Source organism: Mirounga angustirostris, unplaced genomic scaffold, assembly GCF_029215605.1.
Source record: "Mirounga angustirostris isolate CCGP_5_RB_7025 unplaced genomic scaffold, mMirAng1.0.hap1 SCAF_6, whole genome shotgun sequence".
In the NCBI taxonomy this organism is placed as follows: Eukaryota; Metazoa; Chordata; class Mammalia; order Carnivora; family Phocidae; genus Mirounga; species Mirounga angustirostris.
The window spans coordinates 29,270,799-29,298,509 of NW_026991714.1; the positions used below are offsets into that span (position 1 = coordinate 29,270,799).

General features: G+C 39.0%; 1 protein-coding gene across 6 annotated transcripts; it reads left to right on the forward strand.

Annotated features, from left to right (window-relative positions):
* The first annotated feature begins 5,888 nt into the window (after window positions 1–5,888).
* On the forward strand, window positions 5,889–27,711 carry DDX59 (DEAD-box helicase 59). Of its 6 annotated transcripts, none has more exons than XM_054507955.2 (9): window positions 5,889–6,072; window positions 7,412–8,229; window positions 9,356–9,523; window positions 13,103–13,192; window positions 18,750–19,001; window positions 20,322–20,474; window positions 20,961–21,089; window positions 23,620–23,782; window positions 26,651–26,808. In XM_054507955.2, the coding sequence occupies exons 2-8, from the start codon at window positions 7,423–7,425 to the stop codon at window positions 23,737–23,739; spliced, it is 1,719 nt and encodes a 572-aa protein (XP_054363930.1). In that variant the 5' UTR covers window positions 5,889–6,072; window positions 7,412–7,422; the 3' UTR covers window positions 23,740–23,782; window positions 26,651–26,808. The 6 variants fall into 6 exon arrangements, with proteins under 6 accessions (XP_054363930.1, XP_064450103.1, XP_045733032.1 ...); XM_064594034.1 differs by lacking the exon at window positions 23,620–23,782 and having other exon boundaries at window positions 5,891–6,072; window positions 7,412–7,638; window positions 8,062–8,229; window positions 26,651–27,171; XM_064594033.1 differs by lacking the exons at window positions 23,620–23,782; window positions 26,651–26,808 and adding an exon at window positions 27,339–27,711.

Here is a 27,711-nt window from a genome sequence, read left to right on the forward strand (position 1 = left end):
GTCCTATGACTACTAAAGACAATAAATCTAAAGGTAACAGTCTTTCCACATACACAAAATAAACTCCAGGCCCAGATAGTTTATAGGGAGTTCTGTCAAACTTTCAGCAGATTATTTCAATCTTTAAAAAAAAACTTTTATTACCAAACACGGGGTTCCAACTCATGACCCAGAGACCAAGAGTCAGATGTTTTACTGACTGAATCAACCAGAACCCCTGAATTATTTCAATCTTTTTTTTTTTTAAGATTTTATTTATTTATTTGACAGAGAAAGAGAGCACAAGTATGCAGAGAGGCAGGCACAGGGAGAAGGAGAAGCAGGCTCCCCACCAAGCAGAGAGCCCAACGCGGGGCTTGATCCCAGGAACCTGGAATCATGACCTGAGCCGAAGGCAGACGCTTAACGACTGAGCCACCCAGGAGCCCCTATTTCAATCTTATAAAATGATTCCAGAGAATGGAAGGGGGAGGAAATATTCCCCAACTGAGTGTTTGATGCCTGTATATCCACGGAAAGTGTGACAAAGGAAAATTATAGGTCAGTCTCACTGACAAGCATAAATTTTAAAATCCTAAGCAAAATGTTAACACAAAATGTCAGGTACATAAAAGATAATGTGTCATGGCCCAATGAGGTTTATTTCAGGAATGAAAAGATGAATAAAATTTGAAAAACCTAAAATATTTTATACTGATAGATCAGGGAAGAAAAAACCCTCTTAAAGTGTATTTGAGATACTTTCAACCCCCATCATTCTTAATGAGGAATAATGTGAATTAAAGGCATTTATTTATTTATTTATTTATTTAATTTTAAAAAATTATTTATTTAATTTTTAAAAAATTTTTCCTTTTGACTTCAGGAACTAGACACAAATGTCCATTAACATCACATTTATTCAACACTGTAATGGAGTTCTAGCCAGCAAGTAAGGTAAGAGAAAGAAAAGGAAGAGAAAAACAAAACTATCATTACTTAAGATTACTTATTTTTAGAGAACTAAAACTAAAAATTATTAGAATGTGAAGAGCATTTAGTAAGGTAACATAAAATTTGTAAAAATGTAATTACATAAATTTATAAAAAATATATAGATTTCATTTTATAAACCAACAAACAATTCAAGAACATGGTTTTTTTTTTAAGATTTTATTTATTTATTTTAGAGAGGGAGTACGTGGGAGTAGGGGGAGGGGCAAAGAGGGAGGGAGAGAGAAAATCCTCAGGCTGACTTGGTGCTGAGCATGGAGCCCGATGTGGGGCTCGATCTCATGACTCTGAGATCATGACCTGAGCAGAAATCAAGAATCAGAAGCTTAACCAACTGGGCCACCCAGGTGCCCCTATTTGCTTATCTATCTATCTATCTATCTATCTATCTATCTATCTATCTATCTAGATATCTATTGATTGTTGATTGATTTAAAGTAGGCTCCACACCCAGCATGGAGCCCAATGCAGAGTTTGAACTCACAGCCCTGAGATCAAGACCTGAGCTGAGATCAAGAGTCAGATGCTTAGCCAACTGAGCCACCCAAAAAACATGTTTCTAAAAGGATACCACTCACAATAATAATATAAAGTAATAAATTCAAGAATGTATCTGACAAAAGAGAGGCAAGTATCTTTGGAGAAAATTAGAAATTTCCATGGAAATAACTAAGGAAACCGAAATAACTAGAGAGATATAGGAAGTTAATATTGTAAAAATGACAATTCTCCCCTCAAGTTGATCTATACAAACTGCACTTCCAATCATAATCACATCAGGACTTTGTGGAAACTGACAAGTTGATTCTAAAATGTATATGGAAGAACAAAAGACCAAGAATAGCCAACACACCCCTGAAAAAAACTTGCTCAAATGGATAGCAAAACTTATAAAGGTAGAGTAATTAAGTAATTAAGACAGAATGGTATTAGCACAGGGATAGACAGCTTGGGAGAGAATAGTGAGTCTGGAAACAGACTTGTATGTCATGGAACCTTGATGTATGAGCAGAGATGGCATTGCGGATCACTGGAGAAAGGATTCTAGTCAATAAATGGTATTTGGAACATTGGCTGCCCATTTGGAAAACAAAGAAATGGATTCCTATTTTATACCAAACAAAAATGAATTCTGTACGGACTAATGATTTAAACGTGAAAGCCAAAACTTTTAAAGTTTCCCCCCAAATTCTAGGAAGTACCTTTCTGACTTTTTTTCTAAGCTTTTTTTTCTTTTTTTAAGAGCAGTTTGAAGTTCACAGCAAAACTGAGAGGACACTACAGAGATTTTCCATAAACCGACTTGCCCATTCATGCATAGCCTTTCCCGTTATCCACATCCCTCACCAGAGTGGTATGCTTGCTACTGCTGATGGATCTCCACTGGTACATCATTTTCACCCAAAGTCCATAGTTATTTAGGGTTCACTCCTGGTATTGTACATTCTATGGATTTGGACAAATGTATAATGACATTTATCCACCATTATAGTATCATACAGAATGCTTTCACTGCCTGAAAGCTCATCTGTGCTTCGCGTATTTATCCCTACCCCACCCCACACCAATCTCCTACCCCTGGCAGGGCAAGGATTTTTTAAATGACAAAGTTGCAAACTACAGAAGAAAAGATTGACACATTCAACTATATTAAACTTAAGAACTTTTGTTCAGGGGCGCCTGCGTGGCTCAGTTGTTAAGTGTTTGCCTTTGGCTCAGGTCATGGTTCCAGGGTCCTGGGATAGAGCCCCTCATCGGGCTCCCTGCTCGGTGGGAAGCCTCCTTCTCCCTCTCCCACTCCCCCTGCTTGTGTTTCCTCTCTCACTGTGTCTCTCTCTGTCAAATAAGTAAATAAAAATCTTTAATTAAAAAAAAAAAGAACTTTTGTTCATAAAAGGCTCCATAGAGAAAGTGAAAAGATCTTGGACTGGATCCTGGATTGGGAGGAAAATTGTTCTAAAGAACATTATTAGAACAACTGGCCAAATTTCAATATGGACTATGTATTAGATATTAGTATTATATCAATGTTAAACTACCTAAATTTGAAAATGGGTACCTAAAAGAATATACTTGTTTTCAGGGATACATGCTGCAAATTACTCTCAAATAGATAAGCAAAAAATGATGTATATATTGTCTATTTTATACACAAACATAGCAAACTGTGAATTGATGTGAAGGGTACGTATACAGGAGTTCACTGTATTAGTCCTGAAGCTTTTCTGTCAGTTTGATTTTTTTTCCCCAAAATAGAGTAAAAAATTTTTTTAATACTTGAAAAAACACATGCTATAAACAGGGAAAAAATATTTGCAACACGTACAATTGACAAAAGATTGGTATCGATAAGATATTTCTAAGAAAAACCCTTAGAAGAAGAAGAGAAACAGGAATGGACAATCAGCATATGAAAAAATGCTCAACCTGAGGGTACTGCGATTTATTCTTGGTAGACTAGCAAAAATTAAGAAGTCTGACAAGAACAAGGTTTGGAGAGAATGTGGAGTAACAGGAAAGGGCTGATGGGTGCTGCTGGCAGCATAGATTGGTACCACCATTTTGAAAACATTACAGCATTATCTTTTATTTTTTTAAAGGTTTTTTAAAGATCTACTGATTTATTTGAGAGAGAGAAAGAGCACCCGTGAGCATGGCAGGGAGGGGCAGAGGGAGAGGGAGAGAGAATCTCAAGCTGACTCTGTGCTGAGCACTGAGCCTGACGTGGGGCTCGATCCCATGACCCCGAGATCACGACTTGAGCCGAAATCGAGAGTCAGACGCTTAACTGACTGAGCCACCCAGGTACCCCCAGCATTATCCTTTAAAGCTGAACACCCCCTACTCTCTCACATGGTAGCGCTGCTCCTGAGTTCAAATGAGACTTGGGCACATCCACAGGAGGTGTGCACAGAATGCTCCTAACAGCCTTGTTAGTAATTGCCAGGGACAGATTTGGGTTTTGTGGGGCATGAGATTATGTAATTGGAGAAAAATCAGAACAAGTTACAAATGTGACAAAACCCAGGAGAGTACCATACTATGTTTTAAATTGTTTTACACACTTTTTCTTTTTTTGCTGCATATTTTTTGATCCCCTCTTCATTTGACAATGATTTCTGCAATGTTTATATAGACAGAATAAAAAGGCAAAGTCTTTCTTTTAGCATGGTTTATTCAGCTTTTTAAAATTATTAACCTTTGGGATGTAAAAAAAAAAAAGTCTGGACAGAATCACTGTAGTTCTGTAGGTTTGTGACCTACAAACTCAGGGATTCTGATAAATTTTACTTTGTATGATTCCCATCAATAAAGAAAAAATGTAAAGCACATTTATAATCATATAATCATGCATACATTCCTAATGGGAGAGAACTTCCATTTGACTAAGTATTGGCCAGACCTCGATCCTCTACTTACAATTTTACAGATCGAATACATTTTTACAGACCAGCTTCTAGCTCCCTACATTTCAGACTATGTTTCTCCCCCAACATGTGTATACTTCTGGCGTTGGATGCTGTAGGACACATTCAGATCCTGATATGATATTTGTCCCTACACCTTCCTCCTGTGGGATGGAAAGCAATAGCCTAATACAACAGACTGCAAACCCATAAAATATATTCCACTGAACTCAAATAAATGTATCTGCAACTCAACCCACTTTGGCTCAATCCCCAAATTGCTGCTATCTATCACCACCCAACTTGAGAAGTGTTGAAGGAGGGGAAGCTGGAGTGTAAAGAGAAAGTGGTGCTAATCCACTGTGGTTTAAACATCCTTCTTTTGAAGATTTTACAAAAACATATGACCATGTAAACACATTGACAAGGCTCCTCTTTTAGGGCTATGGAAGGGACCCATGGGACTGAGGGGCTCTGAAGCTCAGATTTCACTGGCTTCATGGTAAATTAGCCTCTAATAAGTAAAACTACTGGAGACAACTCAAGTGTCCACAGGAAAATGGATAAATAACTACATAAAACAGCTTTACCGACACACAATATTATAGCAGTAAAAATAAATGTTCTACTGCTTGCTTACATTTAACTTGGATGAATCAAAGAAACAAATGCTGAATGATAAAAGCGGATCCCACAAGCCTAGATATATATTATTTTTATAATATAATGTAATTTTTTATTAGGATCCCATAGTTGGATACTATGATAAAACTACTAAAAATGGCAGAGAGAAAAATTCAGGACTGTGGTCGCTTGAGGGAAGTTCAATCTGACAGAAGGGATATACGCTTATATTAATAATGTGGTGGGGTCACAGACTTTCACACTATCAGTATGCTTTAAAATTTAACGTATTTGTTCAAAATATTATTTTGCATGCATCAAATATTAGACTGATTTTTAAGTAGTTAAAACCGAAAATATTTTCGGCAATCCATAGGGACCAAGAGCCGTGACTTTGGTTATTTTGTTTTTGGTGTTGGATGGGCTGTGGTAGTATGGAAATATTATCCAGTGTATCAAATGCACCGCATTAAACTTACTCTGTTTAATTTCAGAGTTATTCTGCCAGCTAAAAGCAGATTGGGTTTTCAGGCCTCTGGGGCCTCTGCCCCTCCCTTTTACACTCAGACTTCCCACTTTCTAAGTGTACCAGGCTCCCGCGCCACCAGCTTCAGTCTTTGCGGTCGGTCAGACTGTTTTTTCCCAGTCCCGGCCCACTCGATGACGTAAATTCTTCCAAGAGGATCCCCAAACCTGCCCCGCCCTGCAGAACCTGGCCGGCTCCAGCCAGGCTCCGAAATTTACCAGCTGCCAGGAGCCGGGAAGAGGGCGTGGAAAGGCGCTGAACTTCCCAGGCCCCGCCCCTCCCCCGGTCTTCCCGCCCCCGCCAGGTCCCAGCCAAGCTCCGCCTCCCGCGGTAGCCCCGCCTTCCCCGTTGCGCTAAGGCGCGCCGCGGCCTTTTCCCAAAACCCGGAGAAGTGGATTCTGCGCTCCGCACGGCCCCTCCGAACCGTAGTGTGGCCGAGCGAGTCCAGGCTTGTCGGCAGGAAGCTCGGCCCAGCGCCTGGAGGGGGAAGCCGGCCCCGAACGGGAGAGGACGCGGCCTCAGGTCTGCGCCAGTGAGCGGGCCGCGCGCCCAGGCAGCTCGGGCCTCCTTCCCGCCGTGCTCCCTCTCCTTTGGGACGCGGGGCGCTAGGCCGCGGCGGTAGGATACCTCCCCCCACGCCCCGTAGGCAGTTCCCCCTCCCATCCTTGCAGTCGCCTCGTCCCGGGCCTCTCTCCGGAACCGGGTGCCCCGCCCGCCCCGTCTCCTAGCAGCACCGTGACGTGCACGCGCCTCTGGGTGGGGGGCCGCGGGGCGGGGGTGAGGGGCATCGCCCGAGGGGAGAGTCCGGGAGCGCTCGACGGGAGGAGTCGGGGACCGCGGGGGACTCGGAGGCTGCGCCGCCCGCCCGGCCGGAGCCGGTTCCGTTTCGCCGTTTGAGGACCTTGAGTTCCAAGTTCTTCCTGCTGACATAGAGCCGTCCCTCCCCCAACCTCCTTGACGTTCCCGGAGACTTAGGATAGTAATTCTAGATCTTCAGTTGCATTTTTTTGTTGGAATTTTTCTGGAAAAATTGAATCTGGTAATTTAGCTTAAGAATTTTTTTTTTTTAGAAAAATGTTTATTGGTATATTTAATAGCCCCCAAATTAGGTTAAAACCTTTCACAATCCACAGTCATTTTGCAAAAACATTTTTGGTGGGAATAGGCATAGCAATGGTAGAGAGCTTGCACTCTGGAACCCAGAGTATTAGAACCCAGTTCTAATACTTAGTAATGGTGTGAGCTTGGACAAGCCACTTAATCTCTAGCTGGCCAGGGTTCCTCATGTGAAAACTTAGAATACATTATACAGCATAATATATATCTATATCTGTGCGGGGGTGGTACTACTTTACAAGCTTGTGAAGATAAGGTTCACGTGTGAAGCACTAAGCGCTGTGCTTGGAACAGAGAGAGCAATACATAAGTGTTACTTATTACATCAAAATAGCATTTTTCTCTATGCTTTCTGGTTTTGATTTTAAAGATCCCAATTGTGAAGTATCCCTCCTGTTTTCTTTTGTGAAAATGTAACAGAAGGATTTACTCCAGAATTTCTATAATATTCGGTATTTCAAAGTGCAAGTGGTCAGTAAACAGAAGCGGGCTGTATGCACAAGGCTATATTAAGCAGTGTGCAAAGTTTCACCACTTCCATGTATAAGGAAAAGGACTTTTTTTTCACCACAGGAAATTTGTGAATGGAAGGAAAGCTTGCTGTAAGGAGTGTCATGATGCCTTCTTCGATTCCTTTCAGGCAAAGCCCAGGGACACTAGGCTGACTCCAGGATAACCATATGGTACTTTATACGTGAACTTTATTGAGGGTAAAATAAATCTCATTATATAATTTCCTCGACAGAATACTGGAGGATGTTTGTCCCAAGATCTCTAAAAATCAAGAGGAATGCTAATGATGATGGCAAAAGTTGTGCAGCTAAGAAAATTAAACCAGATGCAGAAGACCTGCGGCCGGATGAAGGCAGAAGTGATGCAGCTGATGGGTTAGTTACAAAAGACTCCGAAACATCAGACAGGCACAGCGTGGAACCATGCCCTTTCCCCAGTACAGCTGGCCAGTTGGCTGAGGTTGGTTTGGTTGGACCTGAGCAGGATGCAAAGGATAGCGATCTTTCTGGAGAACCTGTTAAGTCATTTTCCAAAACACAGCGCTGGGCAGAACCTGGGGAACCTGTCTGTGTTGTTTGTGGTCGTTATGGAGAGTACATCTGTGATAAGACAGATGAAGATGTGTGTAGTTTGGAGTGTAAAGCAAAACATCTTCTGCAAGTAAAGGAAAAGGAAGAGAGATTAAAACTCAGCGATCCGCAGAAAGCGGATTCTGGGCCAGAGTCTCCACTAAATGCTTTTTATGTCTATAAAGAGCACCCCTTTATTTTGAACCTTCAGGAGAACCAGATTGAAAATCTTAAACGGCAGTTAGGAATTGTAGTTCAAGGGGTAGATGTCACCAGACCCATTATTGACTTTGAGCACTGTGGTTTCCCTGAGGCCTTGAATCACAACTTGAAGAAATCAGGCTATGAAGTTCCAACCCCCATCCAAATGCAGATGATTCCTGTGGGACTTCTGGGAAGAGACATTCTGGCCAGTGCTGATACTGGCTCAGGAAAAACAGCTGCTTTTCTTCTTCCTGTTATCACCCGAGCTTTATGTGAGGTAAGAGTTCACACGTGTTACTCTCAGAAGCAAGTCAGGTATATACCAAGTTTCATCCTTAACTATGTTAAAACTGCAAACTGAAACTATAACTTCAGTCATTAGTGCTCGTGGTGATTTTGCTTCTGACAGTAGTTTGTATGAAAAACACAATTTTAGGGAATTTTTCTTTTATCAGATTGAACCAAAGATCTTTTCATTGAAGGTCTTAAAAATCGCTTTCCTTACAAAGTATTTTCTTTCAACAAATTTTCTATTCTTTTGCTTTGGGGAAAAAAAAAATCCAGCTGACTGGATGACCTGCAGTTTTTGGGTCAGTTTAGCCTGCTTGGATTTTGTGTTTTGAAAAAACTGATTTATACCAAAGTTGGAATGTTATTTTAGAATTCAAAATACACACTTAAATGTGATCCATGATTCATCTTAAAATAATGCTACCTTACTTTGTTAGTTTATAGTGTGCAAAGCACCCCCACACATAACTAATTTCCCTGACATATTTGCCAAGTACTAGTGAGTTTGTGAGGTCTGAAGTAGGACAGGAAGGGAAATCAGTGCACAATGCAGGCAAAGAGAGGAGAGGTAAAGAAATTTGGAAAACTAAAGAATCGTAAGAAGATAATGTGAGGAAAAAATAAAAGAAAACATCAGATGTTCAAAATATAAGTAAAACTCACTAGATGTCCAAAATAGAGCAATAGGTCAGGAAATAGGACATTTATAACAGTAAGTTCTTTGGACAAAGAAAGAAGCGAATCTACAGGAGAGCTGAGGGGGAATTATCAAGGGTGGAATACCAAGCTCTAACCAGATCTTCATGGTTTTCTCTTCAGAGGAGCGTGGCTAGAGATTGCAGCGTCCAGTTGACCTTCAGTTTTCCCACCCTGGTTATCATGGGTGCTTCTCCCTGGCCCCAGTTTTGACCGTTCACTCTATATCTGTTACATAAGGAAGGGTTCAATTTACGGTGGTTTTGGGGGAGGAAATCTGCAGTGAGCAGAAGGCAGGAGGGTTCATATCCAGTTGAGCTGATGGGAACACTCCCAGAATCACTTTGAAGATTTAGTCCACATCAGCAGGAATTAATTGCTGGCATTTTTTAGACTTGTTTTTCACATCTTTGCAGAGCAAAAGTCCATCTGCACTCATCCTTACACCAACAAGAGAGTTAGCCATTCAGATAGAGAGCCAAGCTAAAGAATTGATGAGTGGTCTGCCACGCATGAAAACTGTTCTTCTGGTAGGGGGCTTACCCTTACCCCCACAGCTTTATCGTTTGCGACAACATGTGAAGGTAAGCACCAATTTGATAAAATGCCTTTGAAAAGTAATATGGGAGCTTGGGTTTTTTGGTGGTGGTGTTTTGTTTTTGCCCTTGAAGAATTCGTAAGTGTGATTTTAGGTTAGCCTTTATTTTTGTTTTTGTTTTTGTAGGTTGACCTTTAAATTCTTACCAAGTAACCCTTAATTTTTTTAAGGTTGTTTTATATCGGAAAGGAACACAATTTGTTGAATGCCTGTCATATGCCAAATGCTGCTGGATGTTCTCACATGCATTATCTCATTTAATCATCACATTTGCTCTTGAAGGCATATCCCATCTTTTATGGTTGAGAAGTTGAATCTCAGAAAGATGGCATTTATCTAAGGATCCATAGCTAATATACTTTAGAGTGTGATTCCTACAAATGAAGACATTATCCCACGTAACCACAATACAGTTCCAGAATCAGGAAATTAACACTGATACACTGGAATGCTTCAGGAATTAACATTGCTGTCATTTACTCCTCAGAGCCCATTCATGTTTTACTAATCGTCCCGTCACCTTTTCTTTTTAACAGCACAAGAATGCAGTTCAGAATCACATTTTGCATTTAGTTGTCATGTCTCTTTCATCTCCTTCAGTTTAGAACAGTTCAGCCTTTGCTTTTTTTTCATGATCTTGACACTTTTAAGGATTATAAACTGCTTACTTTGAAGAAGGTCCCTCAATTGATTAGATTCAAGTTATGTATCTTTGAAAGGAATATCATGGAAGAGATGCTTCGTTCTTTTCATGGCATCCTTTTAGATGATACACAATTTGTCCTTTTATGGGTGATATTATCTGTAAAGTAACTGTAAAGTTTATTTTTTCCCTTTGTATTTAGTTAAGTATTTTGAGTACTTTCATACTGTAAATTTCTTGTGCTTTACCAAATTTTCAACTTATTCTTTATATATATCAATATGACTCATGGTTACCTATTATATTTAAAGGATTGTAATCCGTTATTACCATTATTTGTTTTGGCTCTCCACTTCCCCAATTTGAGCAGTGGACACACTGTGAAGTTAGTTTCTGAGGCCTTTTATTATATCCCCATCATTCTCTGAGCGCTTTGTTTTTTTCTATGTGAAGATGTTGTTCATGCTTACATTGTTCTTTCCTTGGCTCTGCCCTGGAATCATGCCTTTCCCCAAGCTGCCCTGACTCCTTCTGGTAGAGGATAGTATTTAGAAACCAAGATCTGGGCTCTTGGTTGGGCTCACTGCTATTGCTCTCTGCTGTTAAATTATCATTTCTTCTAGCACTTCTCAGTGAATAAAGGAGAGAATATTCCATAAGTCTGTATTTCTGCATCTACAGTTATCATAGACCATGGGTTCATGTCAATACTTCCAACTCTAATTCGACACAGCAAGATTCATTTTGGCATTTTCTGTTTCCATATTTGTCACTCTGGCAGTGAGAAACCTGCTACCTGTTATCTTTTGTGTATTTATTTACTTGATCAACCATCTTATATGTAACCATTCGCCCATCCTCATCTCTGTCCCCTGCCCCACAGTGATGCCTTCCTTCCTAAACTCCACCCTGCACACTCTTCACCCCCTTAGACCGCAACACCCTGTGCAGGGTCATCTTTCTCCGGAGGCCCCTCATCACCCTGCTGCCTCTGCCATTCCCCATGCCAGGCCTTGTCCTTCACAGATACCCTCTGAGAAAAAAGAACTGAAAAATCTGTCTCTTCAACAAGGTGATCTTTCAAAAGCCAGGGCAAAATAGAGACTTTTTCAGAAAAACAAAACCGAGAGAGTTTTATTACCAGTGGATTTATCTAACAGAACACTAAACTAAGATATTCTGCGTATAAAGAAGATGATTCTGGAAAAGAAGGTGTGGGATCAAAGAAAGAATGGCGAGCAAAGAAAATCCTAAGCATGTGGGTAAATGTAAACACACATTGACTAAACAAAAAATAATAATGAACAATCTGTGGGTTTAAAAAAATGAAAGTAAAATATTGGCCGACTGTAGCATGTAAGTGCAGGAAAGTTGTGATTGGTGTTAAATCGTTTGCCCTTGATTGTTCAAGAAAAAGGTAAATAGGTCAGTTTACTTTAGGCTTTATTAAGTTTATATACGTTTATTAAAATTCAAGGGAATTCCCGCACTAAAAGAATGGGGAAAAAAGTTTATAATTTCCAAACCAGCAGAGGGGGAAACATGGAATAGGAATAGAAGGGATGAACTCAGTTCAAAATAATTAAAACATTTATTTATTTATTTGTTTATTTATTTATTTAGAGAGAGAATGAGAGACAGAGAGCACATGAGACGGGGGAGGGTCAGAGAGAGAAGCAGACCCCCTGCTGAGCAGGGAGCCCGATGCGGGACTCGATCCCGGGACTCCAGGATCATGACCTGAGCCGAAAGCAGTCGCTTAACCAACTGAGCCACCCAGGCGCCCAATAATTAAAACATTTATTTTATTTATTTATTTATTTTTTTAAAAGATTTTATTTATTTATTTATTTGAGAGAGAGAGAGCAGGAGAGGGGGGAGGGTCTGAGGGAGAAGCAGACTCCCTGACGAGCAGGGAGCCTGATGCGGGACTCGATCCTGGGACTCCAGGATCATGACCTGAGCCGAAGGCAGTCGCTTAACCAACTGAGCCACCCAGGCACCCCAATAATTAAAACATTTAAATGTTTACGGTATTTCTGAAGAAACTAAGTGGAACTCTAGTTCTGTAGATACAGATCCTTACAACCCTGAAATTTCATCATTCTCCGTGATCTATCTCACCATTGTGTTGGTGTGTCCTTGAAAAGTGGAATACAATTGAATTTATTAGATCATTTGTAACTGTACTATATTTTACACCAGGCACTGTCTCATTTAATCCTCACAATAATTATTATCATTTCCATTTTACGAATGTGAGAACAGAGACTCATACCATTATTAAGTGCTAGAGCTAAGATCCCTACTGAAGTTTGACTAAACAGGCCCTACTTTTAATCACTGCTTTAACTAATGTATTATAAAAGCGTTAAGAGCCTTAAGCAACTTTAGAAATCATTGTGCCCAACCTTTTAATTTAAAAACAAAACAGCAGGCCCAAAGAGGTTAAGGGATTTACACTTGTTTGCAGAGCCAAACAGCAGTCAGCCTGCCTGCAAGGCCCTCTGCCTCGTTTCAAGCCTCATCCAAGTCTTTCTACCCCCTCTTCACCCCGTGGAAGCCTCAGTGGCCTGCCAGCTTCAGAAGATTCTTGGATGTTTTCCCTCTGCCCTCTCCTCAGCGGCTCCCACTACTCTGTTAGGTTTTAGCTTATATGTTAGTTAGGACTGGATAGATGCCTCCATTCACTGCACACTATACTGACCTCATGGGCATTTATTTGTTTTATCTGTTCCTTCCTTTGTGTTACAAGATTCACAAGAGCAGAGACTAGGTGTGACTTATTCATCATTGAATTCTGAGTACTTAACCCAGTGGCTAGCACATATTAGCCACTCAGTAAGTATAGATAGAAAGAAGGAAGGAAGAAAGGAAGGAGTATTATCTAATTTTTTTTTTTTCTATTTCTCTGTTCTTCAGGTTATCATAGCAACTCCTGGGCGACTTCTGGATATAATAAAACAGAGCTCTGTAGAACTCCGTGGTATAAAAATTGCAGTAGTAGATGAAGTAAGTGGTGTTGTTTAGAATATTAGTCACATAATTTTATATAATTTATGAGAAGTGTATTACGGTTACATAATCTCACCATGTGTTCAGGCATTCTCTCCCCCAAAGGAGAAAAATTTAGGAATTTTTTTTTTTTTTACTTGCAGTAGTCAGTCTTAAGCTGGGTCCTGTGTAGCACTGCAGCTGACCTATAGTCCACCCAAAATGAAACCACCTTAATAAATACAAGCAGTTGTCTTTTCCTAAGTGACAGAAAACACAAATCCAGCATCTGTATTCTCAGTGATAAGTTTTTTAAACATTTGACACTGGCTATAATTTGTCTACAAAAGTAAGTGTATCCGTGGCAAATAACTATTAAGAGGGAGTTTGGAAGTAGCTAATGATGCTTAATGGGATGACCTTTTGTATTTTTTTTCTCTGTGGACATAAGTGTCTGTGGTTGTGATTTTCAGTGTGACATAGAGCATATAGGCGTTTTTATAGTTTTGGTTTGCTTAGTAAGATGATATAAATATATGATTATCTGATGATACCCCACCATGTGAACAGGCATGAGGACAGAAAGCCGTGTGTCCGCCCAGACTGGGCATGGGCCGGTTCTGCCTGCAGTGCGTCGCACGCTCACTCTCACACATGTCCCACCAGCAGTGATCAGAAATGTGGGGTCCAGGGGCTGACCAGTGATGGCAACGTGGCCCGCCTTCTGTGGGCCCCTGGAAGTAGCAGTAGGGTACCAGAGGATGTGGAAAGAACACGTAAGATCTGCAAGACTAGGATTTAGCCTTTACTCCACCCACTATGGGACGCTGGGCAAGTCATTTAATCTTCCAGAGTTGTGGCAAGGATGAAGTAATGATTGTGAACGTGTCTCATAGACTGAAAAGTCCTATATAAATGTAATGATATTCAGTCCTTTATTTTTTTTTTTTCTGTTTTTTTCCTTACATATTTACTTTTTTGTGTGTGAGAGCATTTAAGTTCTACTCCCTTAGCAAATTTCAATTATACAATACAGTGGTATCAACTATGGTAACCGTGTTATGATTTCAGACCTTATGTATTTTATAACTGGAAGTTTTTACCCTTTAACCCCAGACCTCTTCCTATTTCACCCACTCTCCAGCCCCTGGCAATCATTTTTCTCCTAATTTCTATGAATTTGACTTTTATTTTCTTATTTTTAACTTTTTTAGATTCTACATATAAATGATACCATATAGTTTTTGTCTTTTTCTGTCTAGCTTACTTCACTGAATATAATGTCTTCCAGGTCCATCCATGTTACTAAAAGTGAAGGAATTTTCCATCTGAATAATATTTATACACCTCATTTTCTTTATCTGTTCATCTGCTGATGGACACTTGGGTTATTTCCATACCTTGGCTATTGTGAACTTTTATTCAGTCCTTTAAAAAATACTGCTAAATCAGCATTTTCCTGGCGTGCCTTTTGTTTCAACTGATTTATTGCATCTGATTATCATCAGACTTACTTCCACCCTGCAAGTATGGTAGGCCTGTTGTTGATAAGCCCATGTGCTCTGAAGTTCTCGCCATGCTCTGAGCCTGAAAACTGACCCTCATATAGATTTTAAAGTTAAGTTCCATTCCTGCTTGCTTCTCTCTACATTTCCATTCTCGCCAATGAATGAGCTTTCACAGGGCACCTCAGTGCTGTGCTCAGAATACAAAAGGAGTATTCACTCAGCAAACCTGTGCTCTCTACAGCCTCCGTCCCAGCTCCTCCGCCTTTAAGGAGATGACCTGGTAAACAACATAATTGATCATGTACTGAAACGTTGGCACAGAAGTGCTCTTTAGGTACAGACTGACCAGCTCTGGGTCAGTTGGGACGGCATCACAAAGAAATTTTAAATATTATTCCGGCCCACAAAGTGCTGAAATCTTACTGGAGAAAAAGACACAAACACTTGAAGTAAAGGCAAGAACATTATCTATCCTGAAATACAAAAGTGGTGGAAGGTGTAATGCAGGCCAGGGAATGGCAAACTCTGTAAAGGACCAGACAGGAAATATTTTAGGCTTTGGGGGCCACATGGTCTCTGTTGCAACTGCTCAGTACAACCATAGATAGTAGGTAAATGATTGGGTGTGACTGCTTTTCCATGAAGCTCTAGTTACAAAAGCACGTGAAGGTCTGTGTTGGTCCCAAGAACCTTAGTTTGCTGACTCCTGATATAAACTGTTAGTGAACTAATGGGAATACGTATGATACGTTAATTGTTCAGGACAGTTAAGAAGGAGAAATGAGAGAATGTGTGAATTGGCACCGTAAAAAATGGCTTCTCTGATGTCATGGGATGTGATCTGGTCGTCCAGATGGAAAAGGATTTAGAAACCTAGACCATGTATCAATGTTCCAGGTGAAGAAGCTAACAACGTCAGCAGAGCCAGAAAGGCCAAGCACAAGCACAGAGAGACCAGCCAGCTTGAAGCATTCTTCCTGAGAAATAATAGGAAGTAAAGTTGGGTAGTTAGGGTGGGGTCAAATTATAGAGGACCTTGAAAGGGAGGCGGAGGATTTTGGATTTGATGTGGGAAACAATGAGGCTTTCTAAATTATTGAGTTTGGGTGTCACATGTGGAAAGTGGTGGTTTAGCAAGGTTATTCTGCTGCTCCATGCAAGAGACATTAAAGAAGAAAGAATCTGTGGGACAGAATGGCAAGCACCCCAGACAAGAAGTGAGCAGGGTCAGGGACAGGGTGGAGGCAGTGGGAGGCATGAGTACATCCGAGAATCACTGTAAATCATTCGTGAATCTTCTAATGACTGAATATGAGAAAAGATGAAGAAGAAGGTGGTTGAGGGGACTCCATAAATTCTGGTTATGCCTTTAATTTTAAGTAAAGGACAAGTGGGTATGGGTTGGGGCTTGACAATAATATGTGAGTTTGGTTTTAGAGATGTCAAATTTCTTGTGAATGGTGGGTGAAGGGGAAATACTGTGTGGATATGAGAAGTGGGCATTAGCGTCCATGAGCCACACTGGTTTCTCGAAGGGACAAAGGCTGGGGCTAAGTGTCTGTTTGTGGAGTTTGAAGATGAGTCTACTGTAAATAGAGAAGTAATGTGAGAGACCAGGAAGGAACTGAGAACAAGTACTATCCCTGAAAAGAGAGGCCACTGTTTCAAGAGGAGGGTGAAGATACAGGAATGGTCAGGCATGGAGACTAAGATAATTCCTTTAAAATTAGAAAACTCTGCTCTGTCACTCTTCTGTGTCTTCCATGTATCTGTCCTTTAGCCTAGAATTCTCTCCCATCCCATCTACCTGCTCTTCCTTCTTTATGTGTCCATGTCTCTGAAACCTTCCATCAGTCCTCCAGATAGACTTCAGGCCTTCTTTTCTCTCTGCTCTTTGACCTGTATGTAGACTATATCATTTCTCTTCTCTTATATTCTTTGATATATCCCCACAGTCAAGCACAGTGTTGGCCCAAGTTTCCCCTAATGGTAAGAATCACCCAGTGTGCTCAGTGAATGTAATGGAAGACCAGACTTCTTACTTGGGTATCCTGATTCAGTAGGCCTGAGTTGGCGTCCAGGAGTATTTAAAAACTCGTTCTGGGTGATTTCTTGTCTTTAGGGGGATTTGGGACACACCGACTAGCGAGCTGCCTGACAGATAGTGCTTTTTCAGTGCTTAGATTTCATGAGTGCTTGTTTATTCATCAAATGCATTTTTAGGGCTTTTTACATGCTAGACACTGTCCTTGGTTTTGAGGATACAATGGAAAGTGAGATAAGCCATGACAAATGTCGGTACACAGGTCGTATGACAGAGACAACTGGGGAATTGGGTATCAGAGGAGGGCTCTCTGAGTGACATTTCTGCTGAGACCTGAACGAGAAGGAGCCAGCCACGCAAAGACCCATCTGGAGGAAAGACTGCTTCAGATAGAACAGCCAGTGTGCAGGAGCTAATGTGGGAGCGAACATTGGGATAGTTGGGGACAGAAAGAAGCCTGGTGTGGCAGGGTCGTGGGGCGTGACATGGAGGAGTGGTAGGTGATGACGTCAGAGAAGTGGATGAGGATGAAAACTGTAGGACTTCAGGCTATGGTTAGCAGTTGGATTTTAGTCTGTGTGTGATGGGAAATTACTGGAGGGTTTAAGCGGAGGAGTAACAGAGACGTTTTATGTTCTAGAACATTCTGGATGCTTGGGATGGATGGCTTCAGGTGTGGGGGTGACAGGATGAGGAGGAGTCTCACAACTATGAGCTGGAGAGAAGTAGCTGGATTTGGGGCGTGTTAGCGTAAACAGATTAGATGCAAGGAAGCTTGGATGAGAAAAGATACTGGGCGAATTTATTTCTTATGGCCACTCTGTTTTCTGAACCAGGGAGAAGGAAGGCCATCTCCTGGGATGAGGGGGGCTTAGTGGGATTACTGAGGAGAAGCAGGGGCTGTTTGCAAGACATACTACTGTGTGCATGTTCACATGCTCTGTGTCTCATGGTAAATTGAAACATTGAGACTTACCATGCTGTGAGTGTGGTCCCAAATATCTTATGTATTTTATCTCATTAATCCTCATAACAGCCCTATGGGGTAATTATTATTATCATCATTCTCATTTGTAAAAGGAAAAACTGAGGCGTATAGCCATTCATTAGCATGCTTAACTTAAGGTCTAAGGTAGAGCCAGGATTAAATCTAGACCATCATGATTATTTTAGATTTTTGAAATGTCATAGAATGAATAATATTAAAACTAGTATTCAAACTTCCACGTTAGCAGACACTTAAAAAATACAATGCTTTAGTCTAAATACTCTTATTTTTCAAAATTGTAGATACCTGGATTGTATTTAAAAATCAAGATAGCCTATATCTTTCATTATTTTAAAGCAGCACTAACTTAAAATTTTTTCTTCTGTTTGCTTAGTAATACATAAATTGTTTTTGAAAACTAGCAATGCAGAAGTATATACGGAAGTGAAAGCCCTCAACATTAATTTTTTAAAATTTATATAATATTTTATTATAAATATATGTCCATGGTAGAAAAAAAAGCCCCAAACTTTGCAAACTTTGGGTTTGAAAAATTAAATTGCATTCCCTTCCACAGCCTGCAAGCCTTTTCCCCAGAGTTAGCACTATACAAATGGTATCACGTATACATAGTGTTCTGTACTTTGCGTTTTTCTTCCTAATAGTGACTCATTATCACTTAATAAAGGACTTTCCGCTCATAATTAATGATAACATAAGGTTGTATTATGTGGATGGATCTACCATATTTTATTTACCAAATCCCCGATTGATGGATATTTAGGGTTTATATATTTGTTGCCACTATTAATAATGCCGTAAGAATCTTTGTATATCACTAAAAACATAAAATTATACAATATTTAATTTTATATAAATATATATTTTCCCAATTCTTTATCTTTTCACATTGTGGTATATTCTTCTGTTTAAAAGTTTTTAATTTTTTATGTTCTTAATCATATCCGTTTTTTCCTTGGGTGGCTTAGGGTTTTAATGTCAAATAGGACTAACTTTCAAATGATTTTATTTTAGGCTGATACCATGTTAAAGATGGGCTTTCAACAGCAAGTGCTTGACATTTTGGAAAACGTTCCTAATGATTGTCAGACCGTTTTGGTTTCAGCTACAATTCCAACTAGCATAGAACAACTAGCAAGCCAGCTTCTGCATAATCCTGTGAGAATTATCACTGGGGAAAAGAACCTGCCCTGTTCCAGTGTGCGCCAGATTATTTTGTGGGTGGAAGAACCAGCCAAAAAGAAAAAATTATTTGAAATCTTAAATGTGAGTAGTAAAGCAGGCAACCCTGTTTTGTAGATTGTGTTTGCATCTTTCACAGTTCTTAAGATAATAATTTTAAATGCAGCTTTTGGAGAATTTAGCATAGATATTTAATAATAAATTGCATTACTTCGGAATTCTGTGGGGATCAAATAAATGCTGTATGGATGCAGGGTTGCTTTTTATTTTCTGTATTATAGAAAGACATTTAAATACCAAGATTATTCCTAAATAATATTTTTTTGTTTCAAAAAATTTTAGTAGTTTTATGTATCAGATAAAGACAAGTTCTTTCTTGGCCATTCTGTCCTTGAGAAATAGAATTTTTTAGCAGTAACTTGTTTATTTTTTTTTAAGATTTTATTTATTTGTCAGAAAGAGAGAGAGAGCACAAGCAGGGGGAACAGTAGGCAGAGGGAGAAACAGGCTCCTTACTGAGCAGGGAGCCCAATGTGGGACTCGATCCCAGGACCCTGGGATCATGACCTGAGCCGAAGGCAGCCACTTAACCAACTGAGCCACCCAGGCGTCCCAGCAGTAACTTGTTTAAACGGAAATGTATTAAGTGGGTGATAATGTGTAAGTGCAGTTACTTAAAAATAAAGTATAAAGGGGGTGCCTGGGTGGCTCAGTCAGTTAAGCATTTGACTCAATTTCGGATCAGGTCATGATCTCAGGGTTTTGAGATCGAGCCCCATGTTGGGCTCCTCGCTCAGCATGGAGCCTGCTTAAAGATTCTCTCTCCCTCTCTCCCTTCCCCAGCTTGTGTGCATGCACACACTCTCTCTCAAAAAAATTAATTAAAAAATAAAGTATTCAGTTAAATATGGTTTGTATTTACTTATGAACAGTATTTAAAATTTTAAGTTGCATTCAAAATTTTAAAATTATTTTTACGATATTAATGAAATGATGGAGAAATGTGCAGGGCAGTAGAGTTTTGCACTTCTATTTGTGCATATTTGAAAGAAAACATTCATTTTAACACTCATTTTTCCTCTATAAACCTATGGATAACTAGCTTATACTAATGTTTTCAGAAAAACTTCTCATTGTAATTCATGTTCTATGAATTATTTTATTTATTTACTTATTTTTTAAAGATTTTATTTATTTGACAGAGAGAGACACAGCGAGAGAGGGAACACAAGCAGGGGGAGTGGGAGAGGGAGAAGCAGGCCTCCCGTGGAGCAGGGAGCCCGATGCGGGGCTCGATCCCAGGACTCCGGGATCATGACCTGAGCCAGAGGCAGACACTTAACAACTGAGCCACCCAGGCGCCCCTCTATGAATAATTTTAAATACATGTTTTTCATTTTTCAGGATAAGAAACTCTTCAAGCCTCCAGTGTTAGTATTTGTGGACTGCAAGTTGGGAGCAGATCTCTTGAGCGAGGCAGTGCAGAAAATCACAGGTCTAAAAAGCGTATCTATACATTCGGAGAAATCACAAACAGAAAGGAAAAACATACTGAAGGTTTGACACTCAGCATTGTCTTTTCAAGGGACCCCATATTACCAGCTGGTTTTTAAAGCAGACTTTTTTTAATGACTGCAAGAACTTCAGGCAAACAGTGACTGTGAGCTAATTGTTCTCTTGCTCAGGCTTCTGTGTTTTGGGAGCAATAAGCCTGTTCCCTACAGGATTAATCTACTAAATAGATTACTAATTCAGAATCTACCATTTCTGAAATCAGGTCAGTTTAGACTGGGGCAGAGCAGTAATTCACCCTTGGAAAAGTTTGCCAGAGTACATTAATAGGAAAAAATTGATGCAGGGGGTGGGGAGGGGCCGGGAAGAACTTAAACTACACACGTTTCTCAGGTATACTAAGACCTTTACTTATTGAAAAGATACGGCAATGATATTGAAGAATGTTTTGAAAAAAGAAAAGATACCTGAATTGTATAAAACCATGTAAGATAAATTCTGAATAATGAATTGTGTTGCTTTGTGGGGAAGGGATTACTTGAAGGAGACTATGAAGTTGTAGTGAGCACAGGAGTCCTGGGACGAGGCCTAGACTTGATCACTGTCAAGCTCGTTGTCAATTTCGATATGCCGTCAAGTATGGATGAGTATGTGCATCAGGTAAAGAGATTTTATATGTTTCCATTGTGAGTTTTCTTGGGCGAGGCATTGTCAGTAGAATGGTAACTAAAAAGAAAAAGCGTTTTATCACAGACATAAAAAACTCCTATCGTTTTGTTTTTAAAGCATGTATGTATAGGGGCGCCTGTCTGGCTCAGTTGGTGGAACATGTGATTCTTGATCTCAGGGTTATGAGTTCAAACCCCCTGTTGGGAGTAGAGATTACTTAAAAATAAAATCTTTAAAAATATGTGTATATGGATGTAAACTAGATTTTGTTTGAAAGAACTGTATGTATGCCTAAAATGGGTTAAAAAATTATTAGAAAGAATAACCTAAAATGTTACTTTAAAAAAAATTGTAAGTAGTTAGTTTTTGGTTTATTTTTACCTCCTTTATATTTCTTATTCAGTAAGCATATTAAATGGCTTTTATAATCAGGGGGAAAAAAGGCTTGGTTTTAAGTTAATATATCTGGCCAAAATAAAACTGATCCATTAAAGTATTTGGGTTTTTTTAGGAATCTTGTCTTCATCTCTTCTTCATATCCTTATTTGTTCTAGACTTTCACCTATTAAAGTTTTATTTCTTTATTTTGCTGCCAGAGATAACAGCAGCTCTTCTTTCGAGCAGAAATAGAGCTTTCTCTTAGCGTCGCCTTATCTCCCTGACTGCTACCTGTCTTCCTTCTCTGGCATCACTTACAGACTCTTCAAGTAAAGTCTTTCTGTCATGTTCTTAGAATTACCTCTGAAGGCCACATTTACTTGGATCACCCACTGAAATGCTTGAATGCATTGTTGCTTGTATTTTTACTTAGTAATATAGCAGGGCCTCTCTCTCAGTGCCACCCCATTTACCTGTGCATCAGGGAATTGACTATCATACAAGAGTGGGTTGCTCAAATCACTCAAATCAGAAGTTTATTTTCTTTCAAACATTTAATTTAATGATTTTGGATAGTCATCTTTCCAAAATATTAAGATACTTAAGAAGCTTCTTTGCTTCTTAAATAGAGTAGTCTGATTATAATTATTTAACATTTTCTTGCTATCCCAATGTCAACCCTGTGGCTCTCAGTTATTCACAATGTACCCTGAGCAGTGGCCTCAGGGGGTGTTGAAGGGGGTGTTGAATTCTACTCAGAATGGCCCCATATCCTTCTGCTTTTCTAGTTCTGTATCAGGGTATTGTTTGTTTGCTTGCTTCAGTAATTGAAGTATGAATATACACAATAAGAAATAATGTAAATAACAAAAGATACAAAATGAACAATAAGTATTTGTTTTATGTTATTTTTTGTTTTTTGGGGTTTTTTTTTAAGGTTTATGTATCCTAGAGAGAGAGAATGCGTGCACATGTGCGTGCAGGGGGAGGGGCAGAGGGAGAGAGAGAATCTACAGCAGATACCCTGCTGAGCATGGAAACCAACTTGGGGCTCGATCTCATGACCCTGAGATCATGACCCGAGCTGAAATCGAGTCGGATGCCCAACTAACTGAGCCACCCAGGCACCCCAAAATGAAAAATAGGTCTTTGTAAGATAGCCCTCCTACCTTTGAGTGGTTATGACAGTTAATGGCAGAAAATATAAATGCCTATTTATGCACAAATACACATGTACATGCGTACCCTGTTTTACTTACTACATAAATGGGACCATATTACACCAACTATCTATGCCTTCCTTTCTTTATTAAATATATATTAGGAATCTTTCCTTATTAGCATACATAACGGGTACCATTTTAAAAATATTGATGTATATGAAATGCTTCCCATATGGCCAGGCACTGTTCTAAACTCTTTAAATGTTTTTACTTGTTTAATTGGGCTTGATCTGTTTTCATTGCTGCATGGTAATCTGTTGTATGGATTATCATGATTTATTTAATAAATCCTTTATAATTTGATGGAAATCAAATGTTTCTAATATTTGTTATTAAATAATGCTGCTTGGGGCACCTGGGTGGCTCAGTCGGTTAAACATCTGGCTCTTGGTCTCAGCTCAGGTCATGAGTTCAAGCTCCATATTGGGCTCCACACTGGGCATGGAGCCTATTTAGAAAAAAAAAAAAATAATGCTGCACTGAACATCTACCTATATAGTTATGCCTCTCATGCAGTATATTTGTAAGATAAATGTGTAGGAGACCTGATAGGTCAAAGGATATGTGTATTTTATTTTATTCTATTTTATTTATATATATATTTTTTTAGGATACATGTATTTTATGTTTTTAAGATTTATTTATTTGTTTATTTTAGATTTTATTTATTTGAGAAAGAGAGAGCACAAGTTGGGGGAGGAGCAGAGGGAGAGGGACAAGCAGAGCAGACTCCCCACTGAGTGCAGAGCCCTACTGGGGGCTCACTCACTCTCACGACCCATGAGATCTGATCTGAGCCAAAACCAAGAGTCAGATGCTCAACTGACTGAGCCACCCAGGCACCGCTAGGATATGTGTATTTTAAATTATAGTAGGTATTCCTATGTGTCTGCTTTTAAAGATTTATTTATTTATTTTAGAGAGAGAGTGCATGCATGAGTGGGGGAAGAGGCACAAGGAGAGGGAGGGAAGCAGACTCCCCACCAGGCATGGAGCTCGATGATGCGGGACTCAATCTCAACCCTGAGATCATGACCTGAGCCGAAATCAAGAGTCGGACTCTTAACCGACTGAGCCACCCAGGTGCCCCTATGTGTCTGCTTTTAGTTTAGGGGCAGGGAGCTTCTGGGGAAATAATTTTGAATTTGTTAAGTCTTTTAGAGTTTGTAGACTATTGCAGTTATTTTTTTAAAAAGCTTATGTCTCAATATGAAATATTTCAATAAATTTTGTCTCAATTGATATAATTAACCACTTGAAAGTATACAGTTCAGTGGTTTTTAGTATATTCATATAGTTGTGTTACCATTACTACACTCAATTTTAGAACATTTTTATCATCTCAAAAGAAAACCCCATACCCATGCCATCAGCAATCATTCCCCATTCTTCATCTCTCAAACGTGTGTGTGTGTGTGTGTGTGTGCGCTGTCCCTTAAGCAACACATAAAGCAAGATTTATCTCTTCTAGAAATTTCATATAAATGGAATCATGGTATGTAGCCTTCTCTGGCTTTTTTCACTGATCACAATGTTTTCAAGTTTCACTCATATGGTAGCATATATCAGTACATTTTGTATTGCTACATAATATTGCATTGTAAGGATATACACCTTTCTTTGTTCCTTAGTTATTAGAGACTTAGCATGTTTCTACTTTTTGTTTACTGTGAATAATGCTGCTGTGAGCATTCATGTACAAGTTTTTATGTGGACATAGGTCTTTTTTTCTTTTTAATTCCAGTATAGTTAACATACAGTGTTATATTAGTTTCAGGTGTGCAATATAGTGATTCAGCAGTTCAATACATTACTCAGTGCTCATCATGACAAATGTACTCTTAATTCCCTTCACTTATTTTACCTATGTCCCCCCACCCCATAACTGTCAGTTTGTTCTCTATAGTTAAAAGTCTCTTTTTTGGTTTATCTCTGTTTTAATTTGTTCATTTGTTTTGTTTCTTTAATTCCACATATGAGTGGAATCATATGGTGTTTGTCTTTCTCTGACTGACTTATTTCAGTTAGCATTATACTGTCTGGATTCATCCAGTTATTACAAATGGCAAGATTCCATTCTTTTTTATGGCTGAGTAATACTCCATTATATATATATATATATATATGTGTGTATATACACACACACACACACACACACACCCCATGTCTTCTTTATCCATTCATCTATGGATGGACACTTCCATAGAAGTGGCATGGCTGCTTCCATAATTTGGCTTTTGTAAATAATGCTGCAGTAAACATAGGAGTGCATATATCTTTTCAAATTAGTGTTTTCCTATTCTTTTGAGTAAATACCCAGTAGTGGAATTACTAGATCATAGGGTAATTCTGTTTTTAATTTTTTGAGGAAACTCCATGCTGTTTTCCACAGAGGCTGTACCAGTTTGCATTCCAACTAACAGAGCACAAGTGTTCCTTTGTCTGCACATCTTTGCCAATATTTGTTCGTTTTCATTTCTGTTGGGCATACACCTAGGAATGGAATTGCTGGGTCATACCGTAATTCTGTGCGTAACATTTTGAAGAACTGATAGACTCTTTTCCAATGTGGCTTCACGATTTTACATTCTCAGCAGTGATACACAAGGGCTCCAATTTCTCCAAATCTTTATCAACACTTATTTATCTTTTTAATTATAGCCATGCTAATGGGTGTGAAGTGTGATATCTCCTTGTGTTTTTTTTAAGATTTTATTTTTATTTATTTTAGAGCGAAAGCACACAGTGGGGAGGTAGAGGGGAAGGGAGAGGGACAAGCCGACTCTGAGCTGGGTGCTGAGCCCGACATAGGGCTCTATCTCACAACCCTAAGATCATGACCTAAGCTGAAATCAAGAGTCTGACACTTAACCGACCAAGCCACCCAGGCCCTCCTCTCTTTGTGTTTTGATTTGCATTTCCCTAATTACTAATGAACATCATTTCATGTACGTACTGGCCATTTGTTTATCTTCTTTGGAGAAATGTCTGTTTAAATTATTTGCCCATTTTTCAGTTGGGTTGTCCTTTCATATTGAGTTGTAAAAGTTATTTATATATTCTTAGAAAACCTTTACCAGATACATGATTTGCAAATATTTTCTTCCAGTATGTGAGTGCAGCTGTATTTTATATTAATTTTTAGTCTTACTGGAAAAATTCAGTAACATAATTAAATAAAACAACATTCTTTTCCTTACTTGTTCCCAGTCTCATTCCCTAGAGGGCCATGTTTTGTTTTGGTTTTTTGCAACATTAAAGATGTCCTGTATGTTGGCAGCAACTATTCATTTAAATACTCTGAATATAGACTTTAAGTTCTACATTTCAACTAAGGAGCAGAAATTGCCCATGACTGTGTACTTACCCTTTTCTGAAGAGTTCCTCCGTATATTTGGAAACAAGTAAATTTTGTTTCTTATCATGTGTTTCCATCACCAATTTGTGTCCATTTAATTTTATCAAAATGAGAAATAACTATGCAAAAATGAATTTGCTTAAATCTCACATTTCAAAGGCACTGGAGTAATCTAAAGCAGATAGTCCTCTTGCTCTAAATGCAGTAGTTTTTGAAAAATTTTTACCTTAACCTTCCCACAGTAAGAAACATCTTCATGTCCTTACCACCCTACACACACACACGCACATGTACACACACATGATACGTAACTGAAACACAAGTTTCACAAACAGTACTTATTTGTATTATATGTGGTCACTTTGATGGTCACTTTGATATTTTCTGTTTGAGCTATTTCATTAAAAATATGCTGGTGGCAGTCTACTATATTGATTTCACAAACTACATTGAGATGTACAATTCAAAAACATGCTATGTGAATGAAGGTTAATCTTAGTAAAGCCTCTTTAAATACTAATCTTCATTTTCTTTCAAGAGACATTAAGGTTTTGTATGAACATTTTGAAAATGTCCTTTGCATTTCATTTCAGGTTGGAAGAGTGGGGAGATTAGGCCAACATGGAACAGCAATTACTTTCATCAATAACAATTCAAAAAGACTCTTCTGGGATATTGCAAAAAGAGTGAAACCCACAGGATCCATTCTTCCCCCACAGTTATTAAATTCCCCCTACCTTCATGACCAGAAGAGAAAGGAACAACAGAAAGATAAACAGACACAGAATGACCTGGTTACAGGAGCTAATCTTATGGACATCATTAGAAAACATGATAAAAGTAATTCTCAAAAATGACTTGTGAGGGGCGCCTGGGTAGCTCAGTAGGTTAAGCGGCTGCCTTTGGCTCAGGTCATGATCCCAGGGTCCTGGGATTGAGCCCCACATCAGGCTCGCTGCTCAGCGGGGAGTCTGCTTCTCCCTCTCCCTCTGCTGCTCCCCCTACTTGTGCTCTCTCTCAAATAAATAAATAAAATCTTAAAAAAAAAATGACTTGTGATACCACTGAACAATTTTTTATTGTGTATTATGAGTGAAATTTCTGTGTAACTATGGTTTGAGTAAATGGGACATGTACATGAAACAAAAAAATTTAACAATTAAAATTTTTTTAATTGAATCTCAAATTTATACTGCAGTATTGGATTTATTTCCCTTTTAATTCTCATAAAAAAGTATCAGAAAATGAATTGCTAAATAAAATAAAATTTTTTCTGTCTAGACAAAGCCTCAATTTTTCCTCAATAAATATTCTTGGAGCTGTTGTCAGAACCAGGAACCTGCACAGCAAGGAGTTGGACTCAGAATGGTGATGCTTTTGTTCAGTGTCCCCAGCGTGCCGCAAGCCCACCAGCGCTTGGATTATTGTTGAATAAATGAATGTTAGGAAGAAAGTAAATGATGGAAACTGGAAGAAATGGTCCGTGCTTCTTTTAAAAGATAAATATGAAATACCTGTTTTAGTTTTCCCTTTTGCTTGGTAAATACAAGTTTATGTTATATTTAATATGGACTTACCAAAATAATGTCAAATCGTGTTAATGTTGCTACTTAAAGTAGTATGTTAATTTCAGTTTGCTAATTCAATTGATAAT